This window comes from Narcine bancroftii, chromosome 12, assembly GCF_036971445.1.
Source record: "Narcine bancroftii isolate sNarBan1 chromosome 12, sNarBan1.hap1, whole genome shotgun sequence".
Classification (NCBI taxonomy): Eukaryota; Metazoa; Chordata; class Chondrichthyes; order Torpediniformes; family Narcinidae; genus Narcine; species Narcine bancroftii.
This window is the reverse complement of record NC_091480.1, coordinates 6,287,698-6,315,673: the sequence shown is the minus strand read 5'-3', so window position 1 is coordinate 6,315,673 and position 27,976 is coordinate 6,287,698. Positions and strand designations below refer to the sequence as shown.

Here is a 27,976-nt window from a genome sequence, read left to right as displayed (position 1 = left end):
TGTTTTTCATAAAATGTTTATTGGGCAGTATCACAAGATATCATGCAACAGCTCAGTGTAAAAAAAACCTACAAGATAAACCTCTCAATGTTTCAAAAGTAATGAGTGGGAGTCGAGGTTAATGATTCTAAGTGATTTGTTCAACAAAATAAAAGATCAATCTCAAAACCACGTGGTCCCTTGAATACTTAATGTTACACTGTCCAAACCACTTTCCAATCAGTAATATGCACATCTAATGTAGTTCAGGTTATGATCTTTATTCACGTTCAATTTGTATGCCAAATGACAGAGCAAATGCATTCCATCTGCAGGTGGCTTAACCACTGACTGAATAAAGAAAACCTCTTTGGACGGGTGACTAGGTACAGCTCATTGCATCAGGCCTCATGACAGTTCTAGTGTTTTGAATGGTGGGTAGAAGCAGAGATGAGCAGCTTTGGGGAAAAATCATCAAAGTTTCCAAACAAAAATTTGGCAAATTCAAATAAATACAGCAAGTGGTTGGAAAAATGCAGACCAGCTTTGTCCATCAGGTACTGTTTCGACTAAATGAACTAGGTCAGTCATTTTCAAACAATTTGCACTTGATCCTTGTAAACAGCTCAGCCAGAAACAATGCATTTCTGAACCAAACCGCCAAGATTTTGTTTTAAACCACTGCAAGTAATTCATCCTTTCAGCGTATATTTTTGTAGAAAATATATTTTTACATTGTAATAAAAAAGGCAAGATGCATAAAACAGAAAACTGAAGCTTGTGATCCATTATGCAATAGAACGACTGCTCACATTAAATTCAAAGGCTATTGTGTCTACCCCTGCTCTCTGCTTTAGGCATCTTACGCTCTTGGTTTTGTGGTAATGCTTCCTTTGCGTCGAGACAACCAACGACAGAAGTTCTGATGGACTTTGGCACTTAAGCTGGTAAACTCAGCTTCTTTCCTTTCAGAACTGAAGGAAGAGAAAGAAAAGTCATTATACAGGATAGAATTTCTTTAGTAGAAACACTAAAAAAAATATAAAGCTACCAGCTCAATATCTCAAATAATCCAAGACCCATTACAGAGATTTATGTACTTCAGGACACCACGGTTATTGTAGCAGTTAGCGCAACGCTGTTACAGATCCAGCGAGCAGAACCGGGTTCAAATACGGCACTGTCTGTAAGGAGTTTGTATGTTCCGTGGGTTTCTCCCACCCTTCAAAACATATGGGGATTGTAGGTCAATCAGATGTCATACGGCTTGTGGGCCGAAACGGCCTGTTTCCATGCCGTATGTCTAAATTTTAAAAATTCAATGTAGGACAAATTAGCAACCGTAAAACACTCAGCAAAACCAACCAAGGTTAGAGGGATGAGGCATGTGAATGGCTTCTTCCAAATGGCGCCCAATGATTCATCTTGGGAGCCACACAAATCCCACATCTCAATGGAATGTCAGCCCTTTGGTTCTCAACCCAGACTAAGAACTTGAAGCAATTCTCTCCACAAAGAGTAATTTTAATCCAATGAAGCTAACACACAAGGAAACGTTTCCCACTCTGGGGAAATAAAATTAGAAAATAGCTGCTTCAACTTAATTTATCACTAACTCCATAAACACCACCTCGGGACAAAATCTGTGGGGTTTTTTTTAAATGCTTAATTTTTTTATAATAAAAATGTTAAATAGCCCCTTCATTGTAGCAATTTGTAAAATGATTCCTTGGTGTATCTTTTCCCTCCAAAAGCTATGAAATGTACAATGCCTCATTTTCCATAATACTTCTGAATATAACTACTAATGTTGATTGTTGAGTCGATATAGGAAGGTTGTTTCTCATGGTGGGAGTCTAGGACAAGAGGACACAAATTCAGAATTGAAGGGCATCTGTCTAGGACAGAGATTTTTCTTCAGCCAGAGGGTGGTGAATCTGTGGAATTGGTTTTATGCATCTTGTCTTTTTTAATGATCATGTGGAGGCCAGGTATTGGGGAGGCCAGGGGTGAATTAAAGACAGATTTATAGATTCTTGACTAGCCAGGGCATCAAAGGTTATGGGGAGAAGGCCAAGCAGTGGGGCTGTGTGGGAAAATGGATCAGCTCATGATTAAATGGCAGGGCTCAAGGGGCTGAAGAGCTTATTTCTGCTCCCATGTCTTAGGGTCTTAACAAATCAGTATCAAGGATTATCTGGTAGCTCAAGGAGCCAAGGGAACAATATATATCATGGTGATGTTCATTGGAGAATAGTTTACATTTTTGAACTCATGAGCGGTGTAGACTGGCAATCCTAGGATGCATTTAAATTTTCAGTCAAAAAATCTGCGCATTTCCACTATCAAAGAAAAACGTCCCTTCAATTACTCACCTTTTGTAACATACAAATAGAAAAAGTCGCAGTAGAGAATGGTCTGAACCACGCCTGCCACAATGGCAATGAGGTCAAAGAACCCCTCAAAGTAATAGCGCCAGATCCAGTTGACAAGGTACAAGGCGCGATACATGCCAAGAAAGAAGAGGTAATGGGTGGTGATGGTTTCGGCTTCACCAGTCTTGCTGATCATGAAGAGCTGTGGCAGGATCGCAACCGATTCCAAGTAAATGGAGAACGTCCACAGAATCTGGAAGGGAAGGCTTCCATCAGATTTCTGCTGCCAACCTTACTCAGGCACAAGTTTTCTTAAAGTAAATTAAGTCATGCAGCTTTGTTTTGGCTTAATCAAATTTCAGTGAAACACAAAAGACTGCAGATGCTGTGATTGTACTAAAAACACAGAAATGTTGGAGGAACTCATTCATGTCTCGCACTGTCCATAGTTGGTAAAGATATATTACCCGGGTTTCAGGCCTGAGCCCTTCTTTAAGGTATGAGTAGCAGCGAGGTGTCTGAATTTAAGAAATGACAGGGGGAGGAGTACTGACCAACAGACAAAAAGAGGACAGGAGGAAAGGTGAGAATTAATTGGGGAGAGAGGTTTTGTGAATGAAGAATTGGGGTAAAGGAGAGAGAGAAAAGGAAAGGGAGAGAGCTACAGGAAAGGAAACATAGGGATGTAAATGCAATCTGGTTGGAGGGTGCCCAGATGGAAGATATGGGGCTGTTCTTCCATTTTGTGAGTGGTCTCAGTCTGCAGTACAAGACACCATAAACAGACAAATCAGCCAGAGAATAGGGCGTGAAATTGAAATGGGTGGCCACAGTGAGATCCCTACCTCCTATGTCTCCTTTCCCATAGCTCTATATCTCTCTCCCCCGCCTCCTTTTCCCTGTTTCCTTCACCCCAGCTCTGCATTCACAAAACCAACCCCTCCTCGTTATTAATTCTCACCTTTTCTCCCTCATGGCTTTTCCTCCATATCCATTACTACCTTTTGTCTGTTGGTCTGTACTCCTCCCCCTGCTGTTTCTTAAATTCAGACACCTGGCTGCTTCTTCTCATACCTTGAAGAAGGGCTGAGGCCTGAAACGTCAGTAATACATCTTTTCCAAATATTGACACCGCGAGACTGAATGAGTTCCTCAGCATTTCTGCATTTTTAAATCAAATTTCACATCTCAATCTAAAGAATAAAGAATTCAGTAGTTTACTTCTTTTCATAATTCCATTCCATCCTGCAACACACCAATCTCACCGTCTTCAGCAAGTGCCCACCCACACTTCTCTCCAAACCTTCTCCCCCCCCCAACAGCATTGTACTTGATTTGTTACATTGTTGAGTTGTCACATGTACCAAGATAGTGAGAAACTATTATGTGCTATTCAGACCAAAGTCTATATTTCGACAGCAATGCAAGAATAAAAGCAGAGTTATAATGAAACAAAAATTCAGAGTCTTGTGACCCACAAAAGTGCAGGTACAGATAGTCCCCAATTATGATGGTCTAACACGATTTTTTCAAAATTATGATGGGAGAATCCTACTGTACTTTGAATTTTGGCTAGGCTATAATGTTCAGTATCTCCTCACAGCCCCCTATCAGTCCCCACACCGATCCCACTGCCCCATGCTTTCCCGACAGCCCGCTATCAGTCCCCACACTGACCTGCCCTCTCCCCACAGCCCTGTGTCAGACCCCACACTGATCCCACTACCTTTTTTTGACTTACGATGGAAGTGCCATAATGTAACCCCATCATAACTTGATGACTACATGTAATGACTGAAGAGTAAAGTACAGTTAAAGAATGCCGGGCATGATCTTAGACTAATAACAGGTGTCCTTGAATTTGTAGGTACATTCTCATCCATCTTCTCCCCAAAGGGAGTGTGCGGGGAGGGGTGGGGCAGCGGTAGAAGGATGGGATGTGCCTCTCATTATGTTGGCCGCTTTCCCAAGTCACCCTCAGGTTCACATTGGGAGCAGACGCCAATGACGGGTAAAAGTATTTCTGCCAAAAAAATCCAGAGGCTTTAATGAACCTCCACAAGCTATGAACCTTGATGAAGGGGCCCAAAGCATTGGTTATGAATCTTTATCTTTGACCTGCTGAGTTTCTCCAGCATCATGTTTTTAGTTCAACCACAGTGTCTGCAAACTTCTGTGTTTTACTTTTGCAAACTGACTCAATTTGGAGACCAGAGGCATAAAAATGACTGAACAAAATGCTGAGAGTTCACTGCACCATCAGAATTACCACAGTAATTTTCACCTTACAATATTTCAATCTGCAACAGGGCAGGGGTCTTACCATAACTGTGAAATTTAAGGTCAACATTAAAGCATCATCCTTTAAACCCCAGACTGTGTACTTTAATGAAGGTAGATTTTTATAGTCCATTGCAATTTCCTTTAAAGCTGGTGTCAAATGCTCAATTCTGTCAAGGGTTGCTTTCATGGTTTTTTGGCTTCGTCTGAGGACAATGGGGAATCAGATGCAACTACAATCACCTACAGGCCAAATCAGCTGGTTTCCTATCACCCCTCATTTAATCTACAGCACATCCTGCTTGCTTGCCAGGACAGAGGGGTTTTGCATCACCACACTCAGAAGTAATTGGAAGAATCTTCAATCCAGAAATGGTAACTTAAAGCTAATGCTTGCGCTCTGGACCATAGCATGGGCAGCAGAGAGAGATTCTGAAGGCTATAAATGCTCACTACGGAGAAATAATCATTGAGTTTTATGGACCAATTTTTCGAATCAAATTTGGGGGTGGGGGGTTTGACTTTTACATGGGTCAAACTTTTGACAACAGTAAGTACTTGCACCTAACCCAATTTAGTTGAAAAGTTAACAACACAATCTTTCGAAGCAGTTTGACAACAATCCGAACTCAAGTGAAATATCTTGCCTCCATTGGAGAGAAGTCATGATTGACAAGGAAAGACAATCCACCAACAGGGACAACCAGGAATTCCACCCGGAACGTGTCATGGTTTCCATCGTACGTGGCCTTAAACTTGAGGTAGATCATGTACACTGTGGCAAAGGAACAAGCAATGTAGATGATCTGTAAAAACAAATCAATAAATTCATTATAAGCAAATCAATACAAATTATGGTCCTCCAGAGCAGCCATTCTCAACCTTTTGTTTCAACTATGGCCCCCTTAGGTCTCTGCTCAAAGTTTACAGGCCCCCTTCCCTGAGAAGTAGTCAAGTTTAGTTGGCTTCTTCTGTACTTCTATCCAACTGACTACATTTTTTAAAAAATGATTTCAATCCGTGGCCTCTGTTGAGAATGGCTGCTCTAGAACAAGCAAATAGTGATCAAGGCAGTTTACATTGCACACAGAAACCTCCTTCTTTCTTTTTCAATATTGAGTTATAATCGAACATATATACAAGAGGGCTACATTACATTCATGTATTTACAAGTGTAAGAAAAACATTAGTATTTAATATATTAACCATAACTTTCTTTTCTTGTGAAACCAAACGAAAAAAAAATTTTTTTTATATTTCAAAATCCCCTCCAACTAATCCAAAAAAATTAAAAATAAAGAGGGATTGGGCTGTCCATTCTGAGAATAAAGTAGGAAAACAAAGGGTTTCCTGGTTAAAACCAAATTTACCATACGGAACTAGAAGACAATCCAGTATAAAATTATAATTCTTAAGCTAGATGGAAATATTGAATAAATGGTCTCCAAACTTTTTCAAATTTAAAAGGCGTGTCATATGTCCGACTCCTAATTTTCTCCAAACTTAAACATGATGTGACAACAGAGAGCCACTGTGGTCAAGTCAATGGGTTCTGATCCTTCCATTAAGTAAAGTGGTTTTCTAGCCAATAATGTTGAAAAGGCAACTATTAGCTGTGCAGTGACAGGCATACACCCAGCCTCTGCTGGTATGATTCCAAAAATAGCTGTTAATAGATTTGGTTGTAATTCTAATCTGAGAACTCTCATTAGGGTTTCAAGACCCCTGTCCAGAAATTATCTAGTTTTGAACATGACCAGAACCTAAAAGTTAAAGTGCCTACCTCAACTTTGCACCTATCAGTCTTCACTCCATCAAGGACATCGACAAGAGGGAGTGTCTAAAGAAATCAGCCTCTATCCTCAAAGACCCCCACCACCCAGGCCATGCCCTCTTCACTCTGCTTCCATCAGGAAAGGTACAGGAGCCTGAAGACAAGCACCATTTTTATTTTGTAAGATGGTTTATAGAAATATTTGCAGTATTGCTGCCGCAAATCAATGAATTTTGTGACGTGTTTATGACACTAACTTCTGATTCTATCCTGTTTTTTTTATATATACACACACACACTGGAAGTATCATAAATATTTTCCACATTGTGACTGTACTGGGAAGCTACTTTATAATTAGCTCAGCCGTAGTACACTACAGGAATTCAAGGAGAAATCATTTAGCTCGGTGCTTTAAATTTACCTTCATGCAACTGTTGTAGAAAGAAATGAAAATCGTGAACAGGTCCAGGTATCGAGTGATGAAGACCAAAGCAAACAGGACCTGGCTCTTCCCAGAGATACCTGAGGGGGGGGGGGGGGGGGGGAGAGAAAAACAGCAACTTCAAGCAGGACAAAGACACTCCAAAATACACTCAAGTGGCAGAAATGAGCTTTACCTTAAAAAAATAACATTATACATACAGAATAGAATCCTTTAATGGTTGCTTAAAAGGCACAAATGGTGATTGTGACTGATAAGCTTGTCAGGTGAGCTTGCTAAAACTGCTGTAAACCAGGAGTACAGGAATTCAAATTTTATTTTATTGCCATGTACACAAAATGCATGCCCTGCAAAGACAAGGAGATGCCAAACAATTAAGTGCCATATTAAAACAAAAAAAAGCAAAAGAGAGTTCCTTCAGAATTCATTTGAAGAGAAATGTACAGTAAAACCCCAGGTATCCAGCACCTCTGGGGATTGGTAGATCCCAGATAAGTGTATTTTCTGGTTGCTTGAGACTCACTCTTACAATACCTCACTAATTCACCTGTATTAAGAATGAACAGTTTAAAAGACAAAAATACTAAACCGTACTTGCTCTGAACAAACTTCACTTCCATGAATATATTAACTTTACATTTTCAGTCACATCTTTTGAAAATATCTACATCTGCAGGTTCCTTCCCTCCTCAGAGCCGCCCGAAAGAAAAATAATAACATTATAGATCATTAACTCCCCATCGCCCAGGTTTACAGAAAAAGCCTCTGACCGGGATGACTCTTACTAGGCAGGGATAAGGAAACACTTTAAGAGAGTCTCCCCAATGGCGAGCGGCATCAACCCGCTCTTCATCTTGGGCGACGCCATCGCTGTTTCACACAACTTTATTCAAACAGCTGCTATGGGCAAAGCCCGACCAAGGCCCTCGCTGGCTGAATATTTCCTCCCATCTTCACCAAAGGTTTATGTGATACTTCACAGAACATTTACTTTTACCATTTTAAATTTGCGAATTGTTACCTATTATTTTATTCTTGCTTATTTTAATTTTTTAATTTATTTTCCTCGATATTTATGCCGGTTGCTTGAATTTTGGATACTAGGGGGTTTTACTATATTTAATTCATAACAGATGTAAATGTACTTTCTGTTAATGCTGACCAAGTGATTAATCCACAGCCACGCCAGTCAGAGCCCCCTAGTGGAAACTTCAGGAACATGTCCACAATCACCTGTTTTTCCCCAACTGTTGAGTGAGCAGGAGGTTTATGAAAAGAATTGTTCTGTGATCTTCACTGTAAATGTGCTACCTACTGACAGAAATCGTTTCCAGCAAGCCACAATTGCTTTGTTATTGAAAGATCAGTCCTTCAAAACCACATTACCCAAATTGAGAATCCTACAAACAGCAATCAAATTGCACTGCAAGCTTCATTTCATTTCATACAACTAATTCAAATTAAAACAATATTCATTTTTTTTTAAATGAGAAAGAAAATAAACATGGAATGTGAACAACGAGAAGCTGTTTATACTCAGGTCAGACAGCATCTGTGGAGAGAAATGGCCGGGACTCTTGTCTAGATGAAAGATTCCGACCTGAAAAATGGACTCACCATCTCTCCACAGATGCTGTCTGAACCGCTGATTTCCTCCATCTCATTTTTCATTCAATGAGTCCAGCACTTACAGCTTTTGTGCTTCTCTGCTTTGCTAACATACCTGACCATCCTAATCAGGTACCCTTTTCCAATTTTCTCCACATATCCCTTAACCCCTCTTTCCCCAAGAGACAGTCAAAACAGAGTTGGCACATGTAATGGCTTCCCTCTGACTAGATTCTTCCTGCATTTAATACTGGACTATGACTTTTGCTTCCTGAACACTTTTGAGGCTATTTTATGGATTTTAGGCTTGATCACGAAAATCATCCTAGAACATTCCTATCACGTACCTTTATTTTTAAAGATTATAACCTATTTTTGTGATTTCTTGTCATGTTTTTAACATGATTCAGGCGTACAAAACTGTGAAGTGCAACAAGTCATTTAAAGTTCATTTTCTGCATTTGCCTTTCCCGCTGATCTTGGTGCCGTCAGTGACGAACACGGTGAAAGGTTTCACCAGGACATTGTGACCATGGAAAAGAGGTATCCGGGCAACTGGAATCCATCAACGCTGCCCGACTATTGTTGGACTCTAACATGAGAGGCACCGGATGCTGAGTACAAACGAAAATCAGCGACATGACATTTTGAGGTCAGTTGAACGAACACAATGTGTCAGCATCATTATGCGATTAAACAGGCTGAATTCAATCAAAGTTAATTTAATGTTTTTCCAACTTTCAAAATGATACAGCAAATCTGAAATTATGTGTTTCATAATCACTTTTTTTTCAGGAAGCAAACCTTTTGAAAAAACTTGTTGCCCAGTAAACAAATCAGAGCATGTGGAGAAACAGTGATAGAGAATGTGCTAACTTAATCCAGGCAGCATCAGAAGTTGGCATGGGATCGCTAGAACTCAAGGCACAGATCTATCTGTACCACACCAACCCTCTCAATCTGTTTGACACAATATGGACTTAAAAACCTCCCAAAACACCTGGTTTGCTTTGCTTCCTGCTTCCAAGGGCTCCAGCAATAATTTGAATAAATCTCTTTTCCGAATCCAACCCTTCTATTTTCCATTTCTACAATATATTGCCATTTTGAATAACCCTACCCTGGATTTAGCTCCCATGCCCACCACTTACCTTGCACGGATCTGTGGTAACACTGAGCAACTGAAAAGGGGAAAATGCAGGAAATGCTGCAAATCAACAAGATGGTTCACTTGTCCCTTGATCCATGGTAACCAGCTGAATATTAAACATCATTCAACATCACGCACGCTGTCCTCAAGACTGTCGCCCACATTGTGTATATTCAAGAGGGAAATGTTTGTGTGTATTTTGGTCAGTATGGTTCATAGTGTGAAAAATTTTTATTTTTATTTTAAAAAAGACTGTCGCCCAGCTCTTCAGTATGTGAAGATTTTCAATGAGTGTGTAACAGAGGACTCTCTGATGTATGGGCTGTTCCCAGGGTTTTGCAAAGTGTCAGACATCCAGAACTGCTGGATGACCATCAACTTGGTGGAAAATGCACTTTGGTCTCCTGAAATCTGCTCTTTCAGCGTACTAAGATGTTGGTGAAGGAATACTGCTGACTGGCACATTTCAGGCTACAGGAATGCATGCCGAGGGACACACTGAGGCTTGGCACAGCCAACGCGAGAGTGCTGTGGGGAAGGACCACAGTCTAGAGTCCTTACGTTATCAGGTACTGAGGGGCTGAGACTGAGGGGAAGCCTCTTAAATAAGTGGGGAGGGGGTGGGGGGGAAGAAGAGGGGAAAATGACATGGTGCCACAGTGGGAATGGCATAACAAGGCACAGTGACAGGAATAAGGAGTTTGTACGATATCCCCATGTCTGCAGGGGTTTCCTCTAAAAATGTTCAGGGTTTGTAGGTTAATTGGTTGTAATTGGATGGCATGGGCTCATAGGCCTGTTACCGTGCTGTAAGTCCAAACCTTTTTTTTAATAAATAATGTACACTGTGTCAATCACCACATGTAAACTCAAATCATTCTGCACTAGTATGAATATATAATGGAAAATTTCCCAGGATACCAGAGTTTGGTTAAAACAACTTCTACTTCCAGAGTATTTGTTCATAATTCACTCAAGTTGTTTTCTTCGGTGAAATGTTTTATGACGATATATCGAAAGATCAAGGCTCTTACAGAGTTGCCCATGGAAATTGTTGCCTGAATAACTGGAATCTCAGCAATGCTTTGCATTGAAACCAAAATCAAATCATGAGCACATTGCAAATCCAACCAAGTTGAAAGATGAGATCGGGCACTAAGGATATTGTGTTGCTTAGCAACCCCACACTTCAGTATTAGAGCCTTTAATGCAGTTGTCAACAGTGATATAGAAGCTGGTGTGGAAATATGAAGGCAAAACACAGACATTCACCCCATCCAGTCACCCCACCTCCAAAATAAAAACAAATTAGGACAGAATTCAGATGAACACACAAAGACAACAATGTAAGTGGGTGATCTTTGTCGCCGATGGTTTAAATAACAGTACTTTCATCAAAAGGACACTCCACAACAATATGCTTTTGGCTAGTTAATAATGTTACAGAATAATCTGCTTTGGGTGTACAGGACTAGAAGAGGTTGTATTGGATGGGGGAGGAGAAGAGAGGAACCAAAGAGGAACGATGGTTCTCCTCTCCTCCAATAACACTGAACAACAAATTACTTCAAAAGGTTTGCTTCCTGAAAAATATTGGGGTTTATGATAGACAAGTTCAAGCTGAACACAAAGATAATTTCAGATTTGATGTATCACGTAGGAAATTGGAGAAACGTTAAATGAACTGTTATTGAATTTAGCCTGTTTAATTATATAATGATACTGACACATTGCATTAGTTCAACTGACCTAAAAATGTTTTGCCGCTGATTTTCGTTTACTCAGCATCTGATGCCCCTCGTGTCAGTGTCCAACAATAGTCTGCCAGCACTGAGGGATTCCAGTTGCCCTGATCCCGCTTTTCCAGGGTCACAATGTCCTGATGAAACCTTTCACCGTGTTCGTCACTGACAGCACCAAGATCAGGGGGGAAGACGTCCAAGTGCGAAGGCAGAAAATGGATTTTCAATGACACATTGCACTTCACGGTTTTGTCTGCTTGAAGTTGACTTAAAATAGGATAGGAAATCACAAAAATAGGTTATATCTAAAAAACAGTACGTGATAGGAAAGTTCTAGGATGATTTTTGTGATCAGCAGGCCAAAATTCTAAAATAGACCCAGAAGTGTTCAGGAAGAAAAGTCTTTGTTGTGCAGTGTTTTCATGATACAATAAGAATGTGCGTATTTAAATGGTCTTCCCAAAGCAATCTAAGTTCAACTACACACCCTGGTTACCCAGCCACAGACAATTGCAAATACTTCTCCATTTTCCTGAGGAGGTCACCTTCTGCTGACACAAATGCTTTCTGATAACTTGCCAAGTAGATATGATGCTCTAACCTCGAGAAACTAAGCACAAGCAGGGAAAATTGCAGAGATCCCCTTAAAATATCTCATTGTGCACAAGGGGAAACCGACTTTCAACAAGATCAACATTGAACTGAATCCAGGGTCATTAGGTGAAGGATTGTTCAGAATCATTTCAGCAACACTTGTTTTTTTTTAATTTTTTTTTATTTTTCACACTATGAACCATAATGACCAAAATACACACAAACATTTCCCTCTTGAGTATACACAGTGTCATTTTCTCCCCTTTCCCCCCCTCTCATTCCCACCCCCTCCCCACCCATTAAACATTCAACATATACATTAAACCCATTAAACAATGTCTTCACACAATGAAAATAAACAAGAAAATTGTGTCATCTACTTTTACACACTAGATCAGTTCATTTCGTCTTCTTCTCATTCTATCATTTTAGGGGGTGGAGGTCCGCGGTCGGCCCTCTCTGTTGTGTTCCATGTACGGTTCCCAAATTTGTTCAAATACTGTGATGTTATTTCTTAAATTATATGTTATTTTTTCCAATGGAAAATTTTTCCATTACTCTCAGGCTCTCTTCTGATTTCCAGGTTGACATTATACATTGTTTTGCTACAGCTAAGGCTATCATAATAAATCTTTTTTGTGCTTCATCCAAGTTGAGGCCTAGTTCTTTATTTCTTGTATTACTTAGAAGATCGATCTCTGGATTTTTTGGTATGTTGCTTTTTGTGATTTTATTTAATACCTGATTTAGATCTTCCCAAAACTTTTCCGCTTTCTCACATGCCCAAATTGCATGTACTGTTGTTCCCGTTTCCTTCTTACAGCGAAAACATCTATCTGATACTGTTGGATCCCATTTATTTAACAGGTGTATAGCCTGTGTAACCAATTATATTGTATCATGCGTAACCTCGTGTTTATTGTATTTCTCATAGTTCCAGAGCATAGCTTTTCCCATGTTTCATTCTTTATCTTTATGTTTAGATCTTGTTCCCACTTTTGTTTGGGTTTACAGCTTGTTTCCTCGTTCTCTTTCTCTTGCAGTTTGATCTACATGTTTGTTATAAATCTTTTAATTATCATTGTGACTGTAATCACATATTCAAAGCTGCTTCCTTCTGGTAACCTCAGCCTGCTTCCCAATTTGTCCTTTAAGTAGGTTTTCAGTTGGTGGTATGCAAACATTGTACCGTGAGTTATACCATATCTGTACTTCATTTGTTCAAAAGATAATAAATTATTTCCCAAAAAACAATTTTCTATTCTTTTGATCCCTTTTCTCTCCCATTCTCCAAAGGAAAGGTTATCTATTGTGAAAGGGATTAGTTGATTTTGTGTCAATAATAAGTTTGGTAGTTGGTAATTTGTTTTTTTCCTTTCTACGTGAATCTTCTTCCAAATGTTGAGCAGATGGTGCAGTACTGGTGAACTCCTATGTTGTACCAGCTTTTCATCCCACTTATATATGTTCTGGTACCTTCTCCCCTATTTTATCTTCAGCAGCACTTGTTAATGGACTGGAAAATAAATACCCAAAACTTGCAATAGATATTTTGCAAGCATCTCAGATCCAAAACTCAAACTTGGACTTTACACAAAAGCAGGCTATTGTTTGGAGTTAAAGATGATAATGCAACTCCACGGCGGGCATTTGGTGGATCATCACCAGATATCATCCAAGAGCTGATCATTCTGGATGGATATGATGTAGTGCAACAGGTGTTCTGGCTATTTTGGTATGAGCTTGACTGACCTTTATATAAAAAAAAACTTAGACAGAGTTTAATTAAACAGAGCATAGAGAGAATGAGATTAGAGGGATGTGGGCCAAATGCAGACAGGTGGGTCATGAGAATGGGGCATTTTGGTCAGTTGGGGCAAGTTAGGCCAAAAGGTGTATGTTACACAAATGTTAAAAAAGATTATGTTTGTTTGATGAGTCTATGAAAATTAAAATAAAATATTCAAAAAAAGTTAGGCCAAAAGTCCTGTTTTCATGCTGTGTGACTACAGCAGATTTTCAAAAAAATATTCCACATCAGATGTAAAAGAGCTATACTCACGCCCAGAAATTTCTCAGTGAATGGCTTAATATGGTAATCCTGCACAAACTAGCCACACAAATACTCAGATGCTTTCCCACCATTAACAGTCTCCTAAGTAAACCTTGCACTGATAGCATTGCATTTAATTTGTAAGAACTGACCTCTCCCTGTAATTATGCACCTCACCTACTGTTTAATTTACTGTATTTTGCATGGGATTGCTCACAAAACAAACTTACTCACTGCAACACAGTGCATGTGACAAACTTCAACTTGGGGGAAAAAAAAATGTACTTTAGCAGGTTCGAATCCCACATTGTCTGTAAAGGAGTATGTTCGTTCTCCCCATTTTTGCGGAGGGGCTCCGGTTTCCTCCCGCTGCTCAAAACATATTGGGGTTGTAGATTAATTGGGCGGCACGGACTCGTGGGCTAAAATGGCCTGTTACCATGCTGTATGTCTAAATTTAAAAAATTTTTAAAAATTACTCACACTGTATTGCTTTAAAAAGAGCAAATCTCAACTTTTGTGCAAAGTACCATTAAATAACATCCCCTAATTATAATTCCCCAGCAGCCAACCACTTAATTCCACAATCACTGCCACACTAACATGCCCTCATGTACTGTCAAATGGAGCCCAGCTGAAAATTGGAGGAACATTACCTTATTGTATGTCTCAGCAGTTTCCAACTAGACAGCATCAACATCGCCCTCCAATTTCCCTTAATGCCCTTCATGGATGCTCTCATTCCCTTATCCCTGTCTCCCTTCCCTCGCCCTCCAGAGGCATCTTTATTAGCCCACTCCCGATTAGTTCTCAACACTTTTCTTTTCTACCCACCCATCTGTATCACCTATTGGCTCTTAGCTGTTAGGCTGTGCTCCTCCTTCTTCGCCTTCCTCCCAACCTTTTTGTTCAGACGTCTGTCAGATTTTCAGCGTCCCTGAAGGGCTCAGGCCCAAAATGGCAGCAGTATTTTACTTCCTATGGATGCTGTGTCACCAAATGAGTTTCTCCAACACTTTTCTGACCTGTATTGATCACAGCCATGCATGAAAGGAATTACACAACTTTAGCACAAGATTTACAGTGCAACTTAAAGCCCAATGATCTAACTCAAGACCAATCAGACAGTGCACGTGTGTCAGGTACCAAAAGAGGTTACAAGTCCCAGGGATCAGGTCATAGCCATAAATAAATGCATCAAGGTTCATTACTGCAGGATGCGAATGATCAAAATGGCAACCTGTAATGTGGTAGAGGCACATAGAAGGTTCTTTACAAATTTTATTGTGTTTGACTTCAAAAACAGGAGCAGATTGCTTGATTGAGAAAATTGGGTGCAAATCATTGATAGATAGAGTGGAAAGGAATTAGTGGATTTATTGTCCTTTGAAATGGGTCTCTATTCTGAAGTCAGTGCATTCATCTTCTCTTTGTGCTAGACATTATTAGTTTAAGGCCGTACACCAGGCACACTGTTCCAAATTCTATTCTAATCTTTCTTCTAAATGTGAGAATATATTACTGAAGAAGGTTCTGGTTGTGTCCTTCTCTTCCCAATTTTTGGGAAGGGGTATTTCATACCTTGTCTTTTGTTCTTAATGTTACTTTGACTGCAAACCTTTCTCTTGCTCATTTTGGAATAAGAGGGCCAGCAGATCTGATATTGACTGCTTCACAATCCTGTGGAGTTGCCCTCACCTCCCTTATTGCTAGAAGGGCCACGTTAATGAGATGGAAAGATGCTGCCTCTCCCATTCACACTCAGTATGATGGAATGTCTGACTTCGGGAAAAAATTAAGATGATCCACGACTGAAAGGAATCTGAATTTTGTTTCCTTGTGGGATTCATTTCTTAATTATTTTCAAAATTTATAAGGCTAGTTTACTTTTAATTTTTTGACCCCATTGATTACCTTCCCTTTTTTTTTTAAATTAAATTACTGTTTACATTTAGCCAGTTGCCTCTGAAGGGAGGGGGTTGACAATTGGTGGTGGGTTTTAGATCCAGCTACGCTGGATGGGTCACGTCTCCAGAATGGAGGACCATCGCCTTCCCAAGATCGTATTATATGGCGAGCTCTCCACTGGCCACCGTGACAGAGGTGCACCAAAGAAAAGGTACAAGGACTGCCTAAAGAAATCTCTTGGTGCCTGCCACATTGACCACCGCCAGTGGGCTGATAACGCCTCAAACCGTGCATCTTGGCGCCTCACAGTTTGGCGGGCAGCAGCCTCCTTTGAAGAAGACCGCAGAGCCCACCTCACTGACAAAAGGCAAAGGAGGAAAAACCCAACACCCAACCCCAACCAACCAATTTTCCCTTGCAACCGCTGCAATCGTGTCTGCCTGTCCCGCATCGGACTGGTCAGCCACAAACGAGCCTGCAGCTGACGTGGACTTTTTACCCCCTCCATAAATCTTCGTCCGCGAAGCCAAGCCAAAGAAAAAAGATTATCATGTACCTATGTAACATTTACTTGATAAAACCAATAAAAATATTGTAAAAGGAATGAAATGGACAAATCACAAGGTCTGGATGAAATATATATGCTCAAAACCAGTGGTTTCCAACCAGTTGGTCCTCCCAAGTGACTGGGTGGGGTGGCAAGCAATCTGTCACTGAGGTCACCTGGGCCATCTCTCAATATAAGCACCTTGGCACTCAGTCACAGTTCCTATCAGTGGGGCTTTGAACTCTTGGCTGTTCAAACAATTGTGCAAAGATGTGGATTCAGGGCACATGAATCTGTTCTACTCCACCAAAGTGCAGTGAGTGTTTGAACTACAAGAGTTACAGTTTGTTCTTGAAGATGCAAAAAAAAGTACAAACTGGAATCTTGCTTCTATGAAAAGCCTCGGGTAGTTCTCCTTGCCCACCTTGTGAATATTTTTTGATCAACTGAATCTCAGACTGCAAGGCGAGGACATAGTCATCATCCAGTTTGTTGATGCTCTCAATGCATTGATATAAAAGCTGGAAAACTGGAATCATTGGGCTGAGGGAGGCAACTTTGCCATATTTGAATCTCTTTCAGCAGTAGCTGTTATTGGAATGGTCGTTGATGTTGCAAAGGAAGTGGTCTCACATCTCAGCTGTGAGTTCAAAATTCCTGCATTGCTTCGCAGAAATCAGCCAAGAAAGACTGGCACTGGGGAGGAACTCCTTTCTTGTTAAAGTCAATGAACTCCCTGATGATCTGCAAGATGAACCCATTGACCTTCAAAACGACCCTGGATGCAGAAATGTGCTTGAGCCCTCGTATCTCTGGGTTTTGGCCAAAAATGACAGATAGTTACCCCAACATTGTAAAGGAGTGTCTTTAGAAGATCCTGCTCTTCATGGGCACTTATCTCTGTGAATCAGGGTTTTCATCACGGCCACAGTTGAAGACAAAGGCACGAAAGTGGAGGCAGATCTTAGGTGTGCATTATCTACAACAGAATCAAGGATGTGGAAACTGAAGAAGAAACTTCAGGAGTAGATAAGCTTTGATTTTGATTGGGAGTTATGTTCAGTGTATACTTGCAGTGTTTTTTGTTTTATTAAAGCAAGGAAGAATATTACAAAGACTCTGATGACAATTTTTTTTTAAAAAAACCTCAAAACTTTTGAAGGACTACTAACATTGTAACTTTTTAAAATGGAGGTCGAGAAATCCAAATAAATTTGGTTATGGCCAATCTATTGGAATTTGTTCAAGATAGGTGTAGGCTTCCATTTAGGACAGTGTGGATTTCTTAAAAAGACATCTGGCAAATAGGATCAAATTCTTTGTGGTAGTTTTGACAGACTTTTGAGTGGCATAGCAGTTAGCGCAATGCCTTCACACCAGCGATCAGGTCTGGGGTTCAAATCCCACATTGTAAGGAGTTGCTACGTCTTTTCCTGTGCCTGCACGGGGCTTTCCTGGGAGCTCCGGTTTCCTCCCACCATTTGAAACATACCGGGGGGGGGGTTGTAGGTTAATTGGATAGCATGGACAAGTGGACCGAAATGGCCTGTTACCATGCCGAATGTCTAAATTTAAATTTTAAATTTAAGATCCAACTTGGCAGTCTGGCCTAAAAGGAACAGACCCACAGGATCTAAGGAAAAGTGGCATGAAAATGTCATTGTTACAAGGGGTGGAGAGGCCCTTGTATGCGGACTCTTGATCTTCCTCATATATACTGATTCAGACTTGATCACAGGGTTCTGATATCAAAGTCTGCAGACCATACAAAATACAAAGGCCACTTTATTCCTGGCAAATCGCCCATGCCCAATTTCTATGGATATTTTGTAACCTGCTGAGTTTCTCCAGCAATTTTGTGTATTGCACGACCCCAGTGACAGCAGATTTTCAAGTTTAACTAAAAAGGCCATGTGGTAGACTGCAGGAAGATAGCAAAGGACTGGTCAGATGGGTAGAAAAGTGACAAATGGAACTTCAGTGGGATAAAGGAACTGAGAGACTTTATCATACAACGGTAGCAAGAGAGATCAATGATGTGGCTATAAAAGACAAGGGGTATGATTTATTTATCACAATAACACAATTGCAAGGTTGATCTGGAACTGCATATATACAGTGTTAGTTGGGAAGTAGCTTGGATATGCAGAGTTCTGGTCACCACATTGCAGAAGAGATGTGATGACACTAGAAGGTACAGAGATCCACAAAGATTTGCTGGGACTGGAAAATTGCCGCTATACAAGGAAAGAATGGAGAGGTTGAGGTTTTCAGACCAAAGGATACTGTGGGGAGATTTAAAATGAGGTGCATAAAATGACAGGGAGCCCTCAAAGAGTTAATAGGAAAATCTCAGAATAGAGATCAAAAACCAAGACTGTGCATACTTTCCCACTTCTCACCGCAAAATAGTATGGACAAGACCCAACTGCAAATATTTTCTGATATACTGCTTTAAAAAAGTGCCAGCTGAGTTCACATTGGCCATATCCAAAGTGACCTCTACACTGATCATCACCAACAGCTCCAAGGATCATTAGCTGCCTCCTAACAAAAATCCAAGATACACCCCAAGATTTAAAAAAGATTAATTGTGGGCTGAACGGTATGTACCTTGCTGTGATGTTCTAACTCACCCAACTGGTCAAAGTATTTCCAGCACACTTTCCCTTTGTCAATTCTGACAACTGAGGTTCGGTGCATTTGCAAAATCAGCGGTTCTCTAGTTCCAAACTCTATACAGTAGTGTGGCCCTCCAACCAATGGGAAGCTCCCATCCAGACAAGCTGCAACTTGGTTCTCCAATTCAGTTCCTGATTGGAAATTCATTGTAAAGAACATGAAAGTCTGCAGATGCTGTGATTGTAATAAAAACACAGAAATATCTTGGAAGGAGGTCTCAGGCCTGAAACATCAGTTAAATATCTTTCCCTTCAATGGACATTGCAAGACCTGCTAAGAGTTTTCCAGCATTTTTACTTCATTGTGACCCCACCCTTAGAAATGCTCTGACCCCTGATGCTGTCATTCCCAGCTGTCTAAAAATCAGAAATTGAAAGTTGGCTTCTTGGCAAATAAAGGATTTCAAAAACTTAAAGCACAAAATTTTAAATTAAAACAGACCAGAAGTTCTTAAATACATTGTTATTCGATTAAGATGTAAATAAATGAAACTTGCTATTCCTTTCTTCACTGAGCTTCACAGACAAGAGGAAATTGGCAGGAGTTCAACAGCACAAAGTCAGAATGAACGTGGCAAAGATCTTCCAGGAAGTGCAAGACTTCCACATTGGCAAAAGTGATTCAGATTACAAATCAGAATCTTCTGCAAAAGTTGTATACAACCAAGGCAAAAGGTTGAACAGATTTGACCACCACAGGCACAACAAAAGCACAGGAAGAATTCAAATCAGAGCGTAAAAGGTTGAGAGGGAATTTGATTGAGGTATTTAAAATTATTAGGGGTATAGATAGAGTTGATGTGGAGAGGTTTTTCCTTTAAGAAAGGAGAAGATACAAACAAGAGGACATGAGTTGAGAGTTAGGGGCCAAAAGTTTAGAGGAAACACGAAGTGGGGGGGGGTGGAGGAACGACTTCTTTACTCAGAGTGGAGGGTGTGTGGAACAAGCTTCCAGACATTTAAGAAGTTGGATATGTATATGGACAGGAAAGGGATGGAGGGCTATAGGTTGCGTCTAGGTCAGTGGGGTTAGGTGAGAGTAAGTGTTGGGCCTGGACTAGAAGGGCCAAGTTGCCCTGTTTCTGTGCTGTAATTGTTATACAGTTAAAAGCATTAACTGTTCTTAGTTAGATTAAAGATGCCATGTTTCAGAAGGTCATTCAATTAGTTTTCCAGACACCCAAGCACAAGAGATTAAGAAAACCAAATGCAAACTGGCAAGTCAATATTTCACCACCCTTAAAATGAGCTAAATACAAAATATATTTTGTCAATAAAGCTGGGGTTTTTTTCTCTTTGGAGCAAAGGATGAGAGGTGACTTAATAGAGGTCTACAAGATTATGAAAAGTATAGCCAGTGCCTTTTTCCTGGGGTGAGATCAACACTAGAGGAGATCTGTACAAAGTGAGAGGAATAAAGTTTAGAGGAGATATCAGGAGATGTCATTCTATCGATTATTTATTTAACAAAGAGTGGTGGGTGCCTGGAATGTATTGCCAGGGTGGGGCGGAGGCTGGTACAACAAGGACATTTAAAAGACGCATAGGCACATGGATGCAAGAAAAATAGAGGGTGATGGGTGTGAGGGAGGGAAGGTGTGGATGGTTGAGTAAGTTTATATAGGTCAGCACAACATTGAAGGCCAAAGGGCCTGGACCGTGCTATAATGTTCTATATCACATCCCCTTTGGAAAACAAGTGCGAATCCCCAAATACCCAAGAGAATCATTATCCACTGTGCGCATTTTAACCAGTGTAGCCAAACTCTCCAATTAAAGAATTACATGATCGATCACCTTCACTAACCTCAAAGAAAACTACAGAAAGGATTGATAAAGTGCATTTCACTGCCCAAGGATATCAGTCAGTTTAGAATCAATAAGATTATGCTCAGTTACTATTGCAATGCAGGGAATGCAGTCAATTTGTTCACATCCAGCTCCAGAAGAAATGAGAGAGCAATAGAGACACCTGAGGGAGACACCGTGTGGAGCTTTGGTCATCTTCCAACAGAATAGTACTGCAAAAATTTACAAGGAAATGGCTGGGACTTGAGGTATAAGGAAAAGTTGAATAGGTTAGGACATTATTCACTGCAGTGTCAGAGAATGAGAGATTTGATAAAAGTATTCAAAATTATAAGGGGTTTAGATAGAGTAAATGCAAACAGGCTTTTTCCAGTCATTGGATGAGACGAGAGGACATGGATTGAGTGTGAAAAGTTAATGTTTTCATTCAGAGGTGGTGAATGCCAGTGTATGTGGTGGACACAGCTTTGATTTTGACATTTAAGAGATGATTGGATAGTTACATGGATGGGACAAGGCTGAATAATAGTTCAGCATGGACTAGGTGGGCCAAATGGCCCATTTTTGCACTGTAGTGTTTTATGATTCTAAATCCCCCTGCTCAATAAAATAACCCCATGGGAGTGATTAGCTGTAGTATCGCATTCCCTCAGTCCTGAGCTCATTTATCAGTCCCAAGCTTAATTAACAGCCCAGGTAATATGCATGGACCTATGGAATGGGACTTAACTCATGTATTACCATTGAACTAAAGCTGCTCCAGTGAAATATGACAATTAATGCAAACACCAGGCAAAAGAGTGAACTTGAACACCAGCAGCTTTGATGTTATTGAAAGGTAGAAGGATGCTCTAGGGTTTTTTGGCCAACTTCTACCCCTTTTACACCAGCATTAAGATCCCAGTAAATTGGTGTGTCATGACCCATGTTTAAAGCCGGGTCGGATCTGAGTGTTCACACTGAACCAAGAAAAGCCAGGTTTTTTTTTACATAGGGACCCAGCATCTTGGTGCAAAAGGAGGTGGGACCTGCAGCATTACAGCATCAGCATCCCGGGAAGATGGTAAGCCTTTTACACTGGAGCCAATGCAAAATGCATCAGTTCTGACATTACCTACCTTGTGGGTAAGTACCGGGATGAAAATAACCCCTCCCATCCCAGTTTTGTCACGTTCATGCAGGTAAATGAGACAGTAAAAAGGCAATTAATTACCATCTTTCATGGGCAGTGTAAAAGGGCCTTCAGTGTTCTTGCAATGGCATTCATCAAAATCACATTGATACCATATTTTAATTATGCGTCTCTACTAACCAGATCAAAATTACATTATTCTATTTATAATTTTCAACTGACATAACCAATTGGGGATTCATTTTCATTTCCCCTACGCCTGTTAATATTTGCCATTTGAAACACCACAAAAAAATTCATCTCGGCACACCAGCCTTTAATTTGGGCCTGAAAAATAGGGTTGTGTATAAGAGAGCAGTGTATAAGGGAGCAGTGTATAAGGAAAGCATTTCCTCCCCCCCCCCCCCCCCCCCTTCTCCCTCACAGGTAGACTGTTCCACAGCAACACTTAAAGATGTTAGTACATTATGCACTAAACCTTGCAGAACTGGATGTAATTATGATGAGGCCTTTGCAAGGAGTATACGAAGCAGTTGCCCCACCTGCTTTCTCAAGGTCCAACATGAAGTGTGAAAAGGAGTCAATTGCAGTTTAACTCTGAGGTGATGCAACCAGACCTTTCAGGAACACATTAACAATTCTTATAAGTGGCAACAGATGTTCAAATTTGGATAAAAGTAGCTAGTCAACATTGTTAACCAGTGTAGACAAATATGATAATTGCACAGTATACAACTTTGCCTCTCCACTGAAGTCTTTCAGCAGTAAATCGAACATTGATTGCCAGCTTATTGCAGTGAAATTGTACTTTGATTACATTTCCAAACAGGAAATGGTTGCCCATGGGATCGAATACAACATGGACATGTTTAAAATGAGGCAGAAGAAAGCTAGTAGTTTTGAGGGAGAAACACATGATCAGCGGGAGAATGACCATTTCGGAGAACCCTTAAAGGAATCTAATTCAGGCCAGTCACAATGCAGTTCCAAGGGAAAAAAAGTCAACAAAGTTCATTCCTTTCATTATATGCCTAAACTTTGCACTTGGAATTGACCAACCAATATATAAATATACTTTTAGCAATCCCAACCCTTAATAGCTATGTCCAACTGGTAAAAGTTTTAAGTTTTTAATTTCAAATTCAGAATAAATCTCTATGGAATTCTTCAAAGGAACCATAGGGAGATATTTAATCCAATGGCTAGCTTTACTCTGCACTTCATTGGGTAAAGCAGACAGGTGCTTGGTGCTTTCTGAGTTAGCAGGTTGTGACTGAAGCTAAGCATTCAACTGGTAAACGCGGACACAAGTAGGAGAGGACAGTAATGATGCTAGAGTACAACAAACATTTTTAGATGCATTGAAGGGCAATACAATCAAATGACTGGGGACCTTCATTACAACATGGATGAGTTTACTACTGAAGATAGAATTACTTTCACAAGACATTCAACCTATTGACCAAGCTACAACATACTTCAATGATACATATCCATCTTCAAATCCCGGGAAAGAAGAAATGGTAACAACCAGTCCCTCTTAAAAAGGCATGTAGCTCAAGTTCCACAAGATCACTCTAAACTAAACATGGGTCTACACTGGAAAAGTGTCAGTGGTCAAAATACTCTTCACAGATACTCATCCAATCCATTCATCAGTACCTACCACGGAGAGGAAACTTTGGGGATACACATCTCTTTACCCAAAGGCTTCATGGCAACATTGGCTGTTATAAAAACTACTGTGGAGAAAGTAACAAACGTTCAGGTCAATGACCGTTGCTCAGAATTGTTTCTCTCCATATATGCTGCCTGATTGGCTGCGCATTTCCACCAGTTTTCATTTCAGTTTTTTTTAAATTTGCTTTTAAATGAGGCAGATACACTGCCTCAAACATGTATCTGCTGAAGGTTGCATAACCTTATAAATCATCATTAAAACCAGCAGTGAAAACCAAACTAAGGCCTGCATTACGTTGGGGAGGCAAAAAACTGTAACACATGAGAAAAATTAGAATTTAAAAGCAATTTACAAGCTTTCAGAATCCAAATAACAGCAGCTCAAAAACTTTCCATATGCAATTTGAATCTGATGCCTCATCCTGCTTGACTTTTGAGAATGTGAGGGATTAGTTCTGTCATGTCACCGAAATCCTAACTTGTATAACAGATTGAAATGGAAGCAAAACAATTTAATTTTATGTTCTGTGACCATAAAAACAAAGGTTTGGGTAACTAATCCATTTTCCCCATTCACTGCAAATAGAAGACTGTCCAAGTGAACAGGACAAGCCACAAAACCCTGCAACGTTTGACAAACAATCATTTGTAACATCACAGAGCAAACATTTGAAGTAGTAGGAAGATAAAATAATAATCAGCACTGAGTTAATGCCAGAGAAGTGATTTGCTTCAATGTGAACCTATGAGAAGAAACCTTCTGCAGTACACCCTGTAATCTAAACAGAGCACATTCTAATGTATTGTTGGAGATGAGCATCCACCTTGCGCCCCCCCCCCCCCCAACCCAGGATAAACTTTATTCAGACACTATCCACTTAGTTACAAATAACCCCACAATCCAATACTATAATGGGCCAGGCTTAGCGAATAAGCAGCTTTAACCAGTTAAACTTTAACAGAACTCAGAAACCCTCAATTAAGCTCTTCACTCGGAGTTGAACACACTGGAGGGCAAGTGGTATTTGAATATTAGCATACAATGAGATTCAGTTGGTACATTACTGCACTATTTTACGAGATATCAATCAGAATCAGTGATTCCAGTTAGATTATTTATAATTTTAAATTTAAAAGCGTTGAAAAAGTGCAATAATTATGGAGAATTTAAGTGGCCCAAAATGATATTCAAACTCTTCGTTGATCACCTTCTTCCTATCATGCAAATTCAAGCAGTGAATCCTCACAAATGTTTGCAATTAACACGCATGCGTTCAAGGCACCGGTGGGCAAACAAAAGGGCTATTTGCAAACAAAGCAAGGCTGTTTGCACTTTCCTCACAATGTCCGAACCAACACGGACCCATCGCGACAGATGCCAAATACAAAGTTAACAGTTCTCAGTCGATGTTCTTGCATCTTTTGCAGGGAAGACAACTCCCTCATCATACCGACAAGCGCCTGCCACGTCAGAGTATGGCCGTCAATTTGACGGCCTCACAACTGGGGATGAGAGAGAGGGCGAGATAAAGGTGAAAGTGCAGAAATAAAATGCGAAATGCACGAAAAAAAACCCTTTCGAATAATCACCAAGTTATTCCTCACATCCACAATTGTTCTATGCACGAAAGCATCAATCAAGATACCCTTCCTTGCAAACTTACAAAGAACCTGGACTCCACCTTCCCGCGGACAAAGCTACTCGGAATTGAAACCCAGCAGCATCAGCAGGCTCTCGAGGTGCTGCGAGTGACAGAATGGTCGTGTGGTCCAATAGGGCAGCCCAGGCAGCCATAGACAATTGTGGCCAACACCTGCAGGGAGGTGGAAGGGGGAAACCCTACGGCGTCGAAACCTGGTGAGAGAGAGAGAGAGAGAGAGGCAGATGGAAAGGGAGGGACCCTGCGGCGCCTACACCTGGAGACACAGAGAGTAGATGGAAGGGGGGTCCTGCGGCGCCTACACCTGGAGACAAAGAGAGGGGTGGAAGGGGGGACCCTGCGGCGCCTCCACCTGGACACACAGAGATGGGGTGGAAGGGGGGACACTGCGGCGCCTACACCTGGACACACAGAGATGAGGTGGAAGGGGGGACCCTGCGGCGCCTCCACCTGGAGACATGGAGTGGGATGGAAGGGGGGACCCTGCGGGGCCCTAAAGGTACCCCAGCATCCGGCCTACCGCAGGCCACCGCCTAATGTCCATTGCCATGTCTTCCTGCATGTAATTATTAAGCGGCCACTTAATTCAAGTTTGATAGAACATGGCCAATCCCTTGGCGGTTGCTTCTCCGCCGTGGGGCCCCGCCGTTGCCACGGAGCGCCCGCCGAACCTACCGGCGCACGACCGGGTCTTCCATATCTTCAGCAGCAGGATAATGATGGCCACAAGGTGCGAGAAGTCGCCGGTCAGCCGAAAGACGTTCATGGCGGGCGAGTGAAAGTGAGAGTGGAGAGGGGTGGCAGCAAAGCGGTGGCCGTCTGACAGCCGAACCTGAGGCGTTCCTCCTTCCGACTGCCCTCGCCGTCAAAATGGCGGCGGCAGCGGCGACGTGGCCCGGGGACGTGGCCAACAGGCGGCCCGGCCCGCGCGGCGCACCCTGGGATGGCCGGCGACGTCACGCTTGCCTGCTCTTGCGCGACGAGACGTGGCGACGTCACCCCTGCCTGCTCAGCGCATGCGTGGCAAGGGGATATTTATGAATGGGGACAAGTGGTGTGCTACAGGGGGTGGTGGTGGGGCCACTGTTTACCCGCGAGATGAACGATGGGGATGGCAAGAAGTCCAGGTACAACCTGCTGAAGGCTATCTCCCCAACAATTCAGTGGGAAGCTCAAGAGATACATGCCATCTATGGTAGGGAGTGCAGCCCATTCCAGCCTACAAAGCAGGGATGAACACTCTAGATCAGGGGTGTCGAACTCAAATTCACAGAGGGCCAAAATTAAAAACTTGGACTAAGTCGTGGGCCAAACTAAATATTTATTGAAAATTTTCAACAACATCTGCATGTTTTCTCTTCTTTCAACATATGTAATGTTAAACTTTTTCTTATTAAAATAAATGTTTAATAATAGTTTTGGTTAAACTCTTTCCAGAAGAAGCATTAACAAATGAGAAATAAAATATTCAATAAATAATATTTCTCTATAGCCTTTAAGCTCCTTTTAAATGTATTTTTTTTCACAATCCAACAAGTCAAAAAAAAACAACTTGCTTCAATGAAAATCCAATCTTTCAACGATGAACAGTCCAAAGTTAACCAAAGAAAATATTAATCCAAGCTTAGCTTGCTACCCTGTGATTTACCCTGATGCACCTGGGTCTAAAACAGATACTTGGCATCTCTTCTTAGATGCAAGTTCATCAAACTCTGGGGTCAGAGTCTCCCTCCCACCTGTCTTGAAAGGTCCTGTTTTCTGTCTTTCGTTTGGCCATTTTTCGTAAGGGGTTTATTCCATGTGAGTTCAGCGACAGGTCGCAGATACTAATGAAAGTAAAGAGAGGAGGTGGGGGCGATTAGCAGGCTGACGGGCCGGCGCCAACGCATTTGCAAAGCATTCTGGGATTTGTGGTATTAGCTGTGCATGCGCTATACTGGCGCAGCGACCAGCGGGCCAGCTCTAATACATATTTGATATGATCTTGCGGGCCAAATATAATTATAGCATGGGCCAAATTTGGCCCACGGGCCTGAGTTTGACATGTGTGCTCTAGATGCTTCATGACCTGATGAGCTGAACACCTTCCATGCCCACAAGGTCCTCAAGGACCCTCCCCCCCACCACCCACTCTGCTACAGAAGCCTGAAGACCAGTACTCAGCAGCACAAGGACAGCTTCTTCCCCTCCGCCATCAGATTCCTGAATGATCAATGAATCACAGACTTTTCCTTGCACTATTTTTATTTATTTTGTAAGGTCGCTTATATAAATGAGGGGGGAGTGTCGTAATCAGTACATCACTGTTACATTACCAAGGTTCAAATCACACGCAGTCCATCAGGAGTTTGTAGGGAACTCCAGTTTCTTCCCACTGTCCAAAACCTACAACGGTTGGAGATCAATTGGGCGGCACAGGCCAATAGGGCCTGTTTCTGTTCTGTATATTTTAAAATTAAAATAAATAAAAATAGAGCAAGAAAAGGCAAAGGGAAAGAAGTGTCTGTGGTTCATTGTTCATTCAGGAATTTGATGGCGATGGGGAAGAAGCTGTCCTTGT

General features: G+C 41.2%; 1 protein-coding gene across 1 annotated transcript; it reads right to left on the bottom strand.

Annotated features, from left to right (window-relative positions):
• On the bottom strand, nucleotides 1-26,335 carry kdelr2b (KDEL endoplasmic reticulum protein retention receptor 2b). Its single transcript, XM_069907244.1, has 5 exons — nucleotides 26,092-26,335; nucleotides 6,831-6,931; nucleotides 5,282-5,440; nucleotides 2,355-2,607; nucleotides 1-953 (listed from the first exon to the last, which is right to left on the bottom strand). The coding sequence occupies exons 1-5, from the start codon at nucleotides 26,180-26,182 to the stop codon at nucleotides 919-921; spliced, it is 639 nt and encodes a 212-aa protein (XP_069763345.1). The 5' UTR covers nucleotides 26,183-26,335; the 3' UTR covers nucleotides 1-918.
• Between the last annotated feature and the right edge of the window lie 1,641 nt (nucleotides 26,336-27,976).

Coding starts and splice junctions, on each gene's coding strand:
- kdelr2b (XM_069907244.1), bottom strand. CDS start 26,182: ATGAACGTCTTTCGGCTGACCGGCGACTTCTCGCACCTTGTGGCCATC. Junction 5,441..6,830: donor TCTACAACAGTTGCATGAAG/GTAAATTTAAAG, acceptor TTGTTTTTACAG/ATCATCTACATTGCTTGTTC. Junction 954..2,354: donor CTATTTGTATGTTACAAAAG/GTGAGTAATTGA, acceptor CTCTTCCTTCAG/TTCTGAAAGGAAAGAAGCTG.